Source organism: Alexandromys fortis, unplaced genomic scaffold (genome assembly GCF_014885135.2).
Source record: "Alexandromys fortis isolate MF-2015 unplaced genomic scaffold, M_Fortis_MF-2015_v1.1 scaffold_33, whole genome shotgun sequence".
Lineage (NCBI taxonomy): Eukaryota > Metazoa > Chordata > Mammalia > Rodentia > Cricetidae > Alexandromys > Alexandromys fortis.
In genome coordinates this window covers 2,848,359-2,857,676 of record NW_026067917.1, presented here as the reverse complement: position 1 = coordinate 2,857,676, position 9,318 = coordinate 2,848,359, and the positions used below count along the sequence as shown (strand labels likewise).

The 9,318-nt window shown below is 44.0% G+C and overlaps 1 protein-coding gene across 1 annotated transcript in view; it reads right to left on the bottom strand.

The window, feature by feature from the left end:
• Positions 1–1,332: 1,332 nt before the first annotated feature.
• Rbm43 (RNA binding motif protein 43) overlaps positions 1,333–9,318 on the bottom strand; it is a 10,777-nt gene continuing 2,791 nt past the window's right edge. The window contains exons 2-4 of the mRNA XM_050140004.1: positions 6,580–6,769; positions 3,604–3,683; positions 1,333–2,907 (exon numbers count right to left, since the gene is read on the bottom strand). Of these exons, the coding sequence (XP_049995961.1) occupies positions 2,149–2,907; positions 3,604–3,683; positions 6,580–6,769 (1,029 nt within the window). The 3' untranslated portion in view covers positions 1,333–2,148. The remainder of the gene's footprint in view (positions 2,908–3,603; positions 3,684–6,579; positions 6,770–9,318) is intronic.

The following is a 9,318-nucleotide window of genomic DNA, read 5'->3' as shown; positions in this document are numbered from 1 at the left end:
CTCTCTCTCTCTCTCTCTCTCTCTCTCTCTCTCTCTCTCTCTCTCTCTCTCTCTCTCTCTCTCTCTCTCTCTCTCCCATCTCTCCAGCCCTAGAATAAACATTCGGCTTTGACCAGCACATAAATATCTGAGGTCCAGGGCTGGAATACTGGAGGCAGACTATATCTGTACCCTTAACAACTCATAGGTTAAAAACTCTAACCCCAATGTGATATCATGGTTTGGTTGTAAAATATCCCCAGATATTTATGTGGAAGGCATGGTCCCCAACTGGAAGCACTATGGGCAGATCCTAAGTGTGCTATGGTCATCATAGATCAATTCGTTGATGGACTCATAACTGAGCGGACCTTTAGAAGGTAGGACCTAGCTAGAGTCCACGGTGCTTTACTTGGAAGAGGGAAGAGTAACGCTATCCCTAAACCTTTCTCCTGTCTCCTTTGGCTTCCCAGTAGCCATGAGGTAAGCATCTTAGTTCTGCCATACCCTTCTCACCATGATGGCAACTTGGCACGAGTCCAGTTATGGGTTCAAGTAGCCGTGGGCTGAAATTGTGAGCCACAGTGTATCTCCACTTCTTGCAAATTTGCTCAGGGATTTCGTGACAGCAATAGGAACCTAACAGAGAGGGTATTTGGAGGGGAGGGCTTGAGGGGGGTGACTGATTCACCTCCTGATGGCATTAATGGTCTAAGACGGGGGAGCTTTCTTGGCTTCCCCCAGGAATAGGGCCCTTACAGTGGCCCAACCACGGCTCCACCCTGATCTTGACTCCACAGTCTTGAGAAGTGTGGAAAATGTCTATTGTTCAAGTCATCCCACCAAACCTTGCACCGCAGTCCAAACAACTGAAAACATTCTTTCGCTTGACGGATCACGGCCTCTGAGGCACAAATGTTGTTCAGACTAACGTCTGCTCACTTGTCAAGTTTTGGATTTGTTGCCTGTATTTTGGTGGCGGAAATATAGTAAGGAAACAGAAATTATTTAAACATTTGGGATATAGATGGCAAAGAAAAATAAGGACATAATAGATTTTTCTTATGCTTCACCGATAGAGTTGAAATAACCATGATCATGTTTGTTTACTTTAAGGGGAACAAATAGAGTTCTATTATTTATTACACCAGGATGAGCTCTGTGGCGCTCCATTATGTAAAACTGCCTTACTCTGGGGCTAGAGTCAAGGCAGCCAGAGACTGAGACGAACCACTATAGCTCTTCTTTTTCATTATTACCGTGCTGTTAAAGTAATAACACTGGAGGAATAAGATGATGGATGCCCAGGATGCAGAGGGCCCTTGCTTGGCTCATTGATGGCTCAACTCACAATTTAATTTTTCTATAAGTTTTCCTTTATTATGGGGCAAAAGGAATACACACCCAGTAGAAACCATACTTCCGCCATTGAATCTTTCTCAGGCTAGTGATGTGCAGTGCAATGCCTTCTAGCAAGGCTGAGCAGCGGCCGTGAGCTGGGGCTGTGAGCCACCAGGGTAAGCAGTCATTTCTCTACCATAGAATAGACGGTGTAGCAAAGTTAGGGTGTTCTACGAGCTATTTGAATTCAAAGCATATTTCTTGACTCACAATGTGTTGACCTCACAGCGCGCATCTGGTTGACATGCCATGGTAAATCTAGAATCATCTGCAACAGCAAGCACACAAATTTCTCCCAAGATTCCTTACAATTCTAACAGAGCCACTCCTTTCCAGAGTGACCGTGGCCAATACCCGAACACGGTGCGGGGTGAATACAAAGCCGAGAACCTGGCAGCAGAATGATGCTCGCACAAACCTACGTTAGGGAAAGACTTCTTCTCCTCAGAACTTGGGGTTGCAGAGAAAGTGAGATTTCTTCACAGTTCAGTGAGATTTGTGTTCGTTTATTTGTTTGAGGGTTTGGGTTTTTTTCTTTTATTTGACAGTTTGATTTAGGTATTATTTTTGCATTCAATGCCAGTACCACTGCCTGTCATCTGGGTAACTTTGGATAGGCATTTTAGTTTTCCTAAATCCTATCTCCGTCTCCTATAAGACGAACAGAACGATACACACAATGTATGAAATGGTGAAGTGGATGGATGACATGAGAAGCAAGCACAGACACTTCTCAGTCAGGGGAACAGTGACCACGAGGCTGAGACCTCAAGTGACTTTCTGCCCCGCAGAGCTCAAAAGCTCCATCTTAAACAGGAGCGTGTCGGAAGAAGGTCCTATAAAGTCAATATGTGTGCTGTGAAAATTAATCAAAACTCTGTGATATCTGTAACACAGCTGTTTGCATGCCCGCTTGATATTTGTTTTCTCTCTGTTCCCCCTTCCTTCTAAAGCCAGGGCATCTTTTCTGAGCTCAAGGTGGAGCCCCTGAGCCCACTCCTCGATGAGCTCCTTCACGTGTCTGACCCTGCTGGTGCGAGACCCGTCACGAGTGTCTTGTAGACAAATGGTGGTGACATCACCATCCACCCTCTCCTGACACAGGATATGGTATTTGTTCAGTGTTCGTTCATAAAACTCACACTTGTGTTTCAGGTAAAGGAAAATGTCGCTATCCAGCACAAGTGTTCCTTGGCTTCTGGCAGACTCGGGTGCAGAGGTCCCGAGTGCTGCTACAGGGTTCTCCTTTCTCTGGAGGACTCTTCCGGGGCTCTGCCTATTCCGATTTCTCCTCTCCCCGGCATACTTCCTGTTGTTTTCTGAAGGAGAAATGGCTTTTGATATCAAAGCCTTTTTGAGCTTCATGATATCCAGGAACGAACCTCGCACAGAGATTTTCCCACTGGACCCCAATGGGCTGAAGTTTAAAGAGGGGATTTTCTTCTTCAGCTCCATGACCAGACTTTCTAGTGCAATTTGAGTCCGAAAAACAGAAAGGTCCAGAAGAGCCATCACGTAGTTGAAGACCTAAAATGAGAAAAAGTCATGGCCTAGGGGAACCGGAACTAGAACACATTGCTCTCTGCCATCTTCCCACCTGGGCAGTGCTTGCTCTGAGTGGGGTCTGGGTGGCCAAGCCGAGATTTCCCAACTTCTCGCTCTAGATCACCCCTTCAGAGATCCCACACCGCACACCCCAAAAACAAAGGGTAGAAAAGAGTCTGAGACAAAATGCTGACTTGAATGAAGCACAGTGCTTTTCAGAACCCATCAATATAAAGAAACTATGGCCGTAAGCTCCACAGACGGGCATCCCTCTGTAGTCAGGCCTGCCCTGCCTCCCTCTTCTAACTTAAATGGCAATAGCTTGGCTATACCAGAGCCCAGGTTCCCGAAAGAATATATGCAAGAGCTTTAACTTTCATTCTTACCCCACCTTCCCTGCTCCTTTAAAGTTACTAATCATCCCAACTGTCCCCCAGTATAAAACCTTTAACCTGCCTCTTACCCACAACAGCAGGAAATCTCTGTCACTTTAAAGGGATCACAGGACACACACACACACTGAAATATATAAACAACATGTCTAGAGGCAGCTTTTGAGAACTGAGAAGTTCCTGCTTTTGTTCCTAAGAAGTCATGGGGCAAGAACACTCTGTGTGTCTTTATATACCAAGAAATGGGGCCCGGGACCTCACAACACACCCTGGGGCCCACACTCACCTTTTCTCTGAAGTGAGAGACCACGAGCTGAGGCTTTGAGGTCAGAGAGTATCTCCTTTGTTTGATGACATTCTGTGCAGCTACAAAAACAGTAGCATCAAAAGTGTTTGTGAACCGACACACCAATAATTACCTTAATTTACAAAAATGGAGTCGTTCTATTGTTTAGAAAGTGAGGTTTTTGCTCCATTTTTCTTGTAAACCTAACATTCAAACGACTTCCCCCTTGTGCTTTAATACGCTGAAGTTGACCATAAATGAGTTAACAGGTTCTTAATCCTATTTTTTTTTTATAAAAACACACAGGAGTAAAAAACAATAACCCGAGTCAATCCTCCATGCTATCCGCTCTAGGCAGAGAAAGACTGCTTTCAGAACTGGAATTCCACGCTGCCACCATCTGTCTCCTAACTCACTGCAAATCCTCTCCCCCTTTGCTCATCATTGGCAAACCCAGCCCTCAGGCCTCTTTGCTGACTATGACCACCCCGTGGGTAATCTCCACGTCTATGGCTTTAGACATCTGCATACATATCACTTCCAAACTTCTGCCCCTACTTCATCGTCCTAACAGGGGCCATATCAAGGAAAGCTCACGCCTTGTTTGGTGTTTCCTGAACATACTAGAACACGGTCCTCCGCAACTCCAAAATGACATCCTGAACTCACCTGCTCTGCCGTGGTCTCTCAAAGGCAGCAGCGACCTGTAGAGCCTATTCCCCATACTGTGCCATTGTTTCAGATAGGCGGTTCCAACCCTCGGTCCTCTACTCAGAATACAATGACTCCCACCCCACCCACATCGACTACTCTGTGTACAGACACACAATCCATTTCCTGTCACAGTGGGCTCCTTTCTATTGCTCCAAACAGCCAACACGCTTCCTTCCCTCCTTACCACACTACCCACCTGGGCATAGCTAATTCTTCATTTATCCTAAAGTGTTCCTCCCCCTTATCCACATGAATTCCCCCCACCCCCTATTCCCAAGCCCCCACCTTTTGATTCATTCTGGTCTCTGCTCAACTGTTATGTAAACAGAGTATTTCAGCGCCAGAAATACTTGTTGGTACAGCGCATATCTTGCTGTGATGAAACTTTGGGTATTATCCCCAACATGGCTAGTGTACATGAAACTTTGAATGTGATCCTCCAGCACACGCGCATGCACACACACATGCGCACACGCGCACACACACACACACACACACACACACACACAGTGTTTCCAACCAGATTTAAGGAACTGAATCTCCTTGGAGGATCTCAGGTCAGCCTGGGAAACATGATGAAATTCCATCTCCTCAAAAGGAAATAAAAAGGGGGCTAGAGAGATGTCGCAGCAGGAAAGAGTGCTTAGCTCTCCTTTAGAGAACTTGAATTCGGTTCTCAGCTCACACATCCAATGATGCACAATCTCCTGTTGTAACTCCAGCTCCAGGGAAACCAGCTCCCTCCTCTGACCTCGTCAAGCACCTTTACACACACATGACATTCATACACACACAGACAGACAGATACACACACACCTTAAAATAAAAATATTATAAATACATTTCTACATAACATACTTAAAGAGAGAAAGAAATTTCCCTACATGGTCTACCTAAAATAGTACCACCTACCACTTTATCTCTTTATTATTTTTTATACTTTTTCATAACATTTATATGGTAATATATAAATAATGCAAAAAATTTATATGAATATAAATGAAGACAAACATATTATACAGCTGTTGGCCTAATAAATGTCCATCCCCACGGAAGCACACTTTGTGAAAACAAAAAAGACTCCAGTCATTTTCTGGGCACCTAGAGTAGTGTCTGGAATATTCAGCATATAAAATATTAACTTATGCAACCACTGCCATCCCTTTAAAGATACGAAGAGCCCTTGCCGCAATCCCATCCTGAGCATGGCCATTGAGAAGGAAGGGCCAAAGGTTACTGCTGGTCCAGTGTTTAGGATTTTTAGACCTTTCCTTCCCCCTCAAACAAAGCAAGAGTCTTCTCTTCCCTAACACAACTGCATGGAACCTTCACCCCTGAGGGGCTGGCCTGGAGAATGTCCTCTGGCCATCTATCCTACTAGGGTCTAAGCCTAAAAAGGACTGTCCTTCTTCCAGCCACCAGCTAGCTGCTCCAAGGAGATGTGGGAGCCAGAATGGGCTCAATCCTATTTCAGGTCCAGGACATAGTTCTCCATTCAACTTTATTAATAACAAAGCAGATATTTTATTAGAATGTCTGCTTGTGAGTTTGAAGGATAAGAGAAGCAGTATAACAATTATACTGTTGTTGACACCTCAAGTTTACCAAAGAGTTTATATGTAGCAAGTGATGGTGGCCCAGCACTTGAGATGCAGAGGCAAGCAGGTATCTGTGAGTTCAAGGCCAGCCTGGTCTACAGACTTAGTTACAGGACAGTCAGGGCTACACAGGAAAACACTGTCTCAAGAAACCATAAAGAGGGCTGGAGAGATAGTTCAGAGGTTAAGAGCACTGCCTGCTCTTCCATAGGTCCTGAGTTCAATTCCCAGCAACCACATGGTGGCTTACAACCATCTATAATGAGATCTGGTGTACTCTTCTGGTCTGGTGGCATACATGCAGACAGAACACTGTATACATAATAAATAAATCAAAAAAGAAGAAACCATAAAGAGAGAGAGAGAGAGAGATTATATATAACCTAAGTTTATTTTTCACATGTTCTATAACTATCTCCAAAGATGTATATACAGAAGCCAAATACCTTTTAGAGTTTCACCGTTTTCCAGTCACTCACACTTGATCACGAACCATTTCACGTATTTTTGCAAATATAAAACTGGCCACTTTCCAGAGTAGAGGAATTTTTTAATGCTACTTCAAACTTTGCCAATCCCTTGAATCATTTAATCAACATGAAATTTTAATTTCACCAGGAAAGTATATACTAAGAGTATAAAATATAAAATATAAAAGAAGTACCTTTCTTTTCTTTAAATATGACATACGCAACTCCTTTGGTTCTTGATGGATAGATCACCTCTTCCACGTGTCCGGCCTCATCTTGGAAGTAACGCTTCACCAGCTGGTCTTTTAAAAGGCCAACTGGAAGACCAGAGACGACAATCGTTCTCTCAGAGACGGTGGGGTCTCTGGTCTTCAACGCTGATGCCTATAGAAAAACAGTTAAGACACCATTTAAATAAGAGTCTGCTGAAAGGTACCATCACGTCGGCAAGACACAAAGCCCCCTTCCACAAAGGTGACCAGCAGAAGCATGTCTGCCTCGTTCCGTCTACCAATATAGACCTTAGTCAAATTTGAGAGTTATGTGTACAGTGAGCCCTTTATTTTCAAATAAATAGAAAGTATTAGTAAAGTTTTGATTTTAGGAAGGCCCAAAATAATAGAAAGTGTCACCAAAAGAAAAAAAGGGGGGGTACACATTTTTTGAGATCTCACTATGTAGTCTTAGTGTAACAAGTCTTTTTCTATCCTGCTGGCCAGCCCCCAAATAATGACGTGGAGACTTCTTACTAATTATGAAAGCTCAGCCTATAGCTTAGACTTGTCCCATCAGCTCTTATAACATTTTTTTTCCGTTTATTTATTTATTAAAGATTTCTGTCTCTTCCCCGCCACTGCCTCCCATTGCCCTCCCCCTCCCCTAACCAAGTCCCCCTCCCTCGTCAGCCCAAAGAGCTATCAGGGTTCCCTGCCCTGTGTTAAGTCCAAGGACCACCCACCTCCATCCAGGTCTAGTAAGGTGAGCATCCAAACTGCCTAGGCTCCCACAAAGCCAGTATGTGCAGTAGGATCAAAAACCCATTGCCATTGTTCTTGAGTTATCAGTAGTCAGCTCTTATAACTTAACTGCTTTTATTAATCTATGTTTTAACTTCTCTTTCATTCTGTATGTATTTTCATACCTTGTTGGTGTCTCCTCTATGCCTCGATTATCTCCTCCTACTTCCTCTGTCTGGAAGTCCCGCCTATACTTCCTGCCTAGCTATTGGCCATTTAGCTTTTCATTACACCAATCACAGCAACACACCATCACAGAGTGTACAAATATCCCACAATTCGTTAGCCTTGAGCTTGCTATTTAGATCTGACTGTCTTCAAACTTGGAGATCCTCTGGCCTTTGCCTCCCTAGTACTGGGATTAAAGGTGTGTGACCACACCCAGAGAGATGAACCATTCTTCTTCCAAACACTTAAAAAGTGGCTGTGGAGGGGCTGGAGAGATGGCTCAGTGGTTAAGAGTACTGACTGCTCTTCCAGAGGTCCTGAGTTCAATTCCCAGCAACCACATGGTGGATCACAGCCATCTATAATGAGACCTGGCTCCCCCTTCTGGCTTGTGGGCACACATGGAAGGAATGCTATACACATAATAAATAAATAAACTTTAAAAAAAAAGTGGCTGTGGATACAACTCAACAATAGAGTGCGTAGGTCGTGTGTGCAAAGTCCTGGGCTTATAAAAATAACTACAAAATGGCAAAGTTTGAGAGAAGATATCTATTTTCCAGATTAGAGAGTTCAAAGTATGTAAGTCAACAAGTCAGAATCAGGGGAAAGTCTTGCAATAATGCAGCTGTGCAGACTACACTGTCAACCATGGATCTGAGGTGACACAGGGACAGAGAGGACATGCATGCTCTTGCAGATCCTGCTGCCATACGGATACACAGCAAAAATCCTTCATTTATTCCCCAATCCTCTTGAGTCCACTTCTACTTCGCCCCTTCATTTATCTCCCATCCCAAGTTAAGAAAGTGAGTCTATCCCAAGATGTGCATGGTTAGTCCAGTCTAACTGCAGCGAAATTCAGACCTAATCTGTCTTAAGTAGCTAAGAGAGGACAAGGTCTCCTGAGCTGGACTGATGATTAACAAACCACAAAGGAGCTCTGGACTCTGAGTGCCAGGATGGTATTTCAAATAACACTCCTCTGGGGGAAGAGCCTACTGCTGGCCTCCCAGAAGGGAGGGCAAATGGATGGTCTCTGTTCACACACAGTGTTTGCCCTAGAAGTAAGAGAACAAACTCGGTTCACTGGTGCAGGAGATTTCAAACAATTTGGGGGAGACAAAAATACACCAAGGTGTATGTAAGAATGAGACAGAAGAAGGAAAGGGGGGTTGTGGGGTAAAGATGGCAGTCTACATAGCAGGACCCTCGCATACCAAAAAAGAACAAACACAACAGGTCACGGATGGACACCCGAAAAGCAATCGCTCCAGCTTGTTCCCCACACTGCCTCCTCCCAACTTAAACACACTCAAGCTTGAAGACACAAAATCCATAGTAGCCAACACCGGTACAGAACCTCAGGAAACACTGACGACCATTTTACTTAAGAAAAAATCTAGATCAACTCTCTAGAGACTGTAGTTAGCTTGGGCACCCATGAGCACTGCCCTCTCTTTTCTGCCATTTGAAGGGGCCCCAGCCTAAAGATTGTGAGCAAACTAAATCTTAAGTAAAAGGGGAAATGAAAAAGAAATTTTGACCACCACTGGAAGCATTTCCCTTTATATGGAAAAGGAAAATTACATATGACATGAGACCAAAAGAAATTTTAGTATACACTTAGATCCTGCTGGCCTAGTATTTGCTGTTTATGATACGCTATGGTTGACTTTTGACTCCTGGACTAAATGCGCTAAGTCTTCAAAATACCAAAAGTTTTTAAATGGCTACAGAATATATATA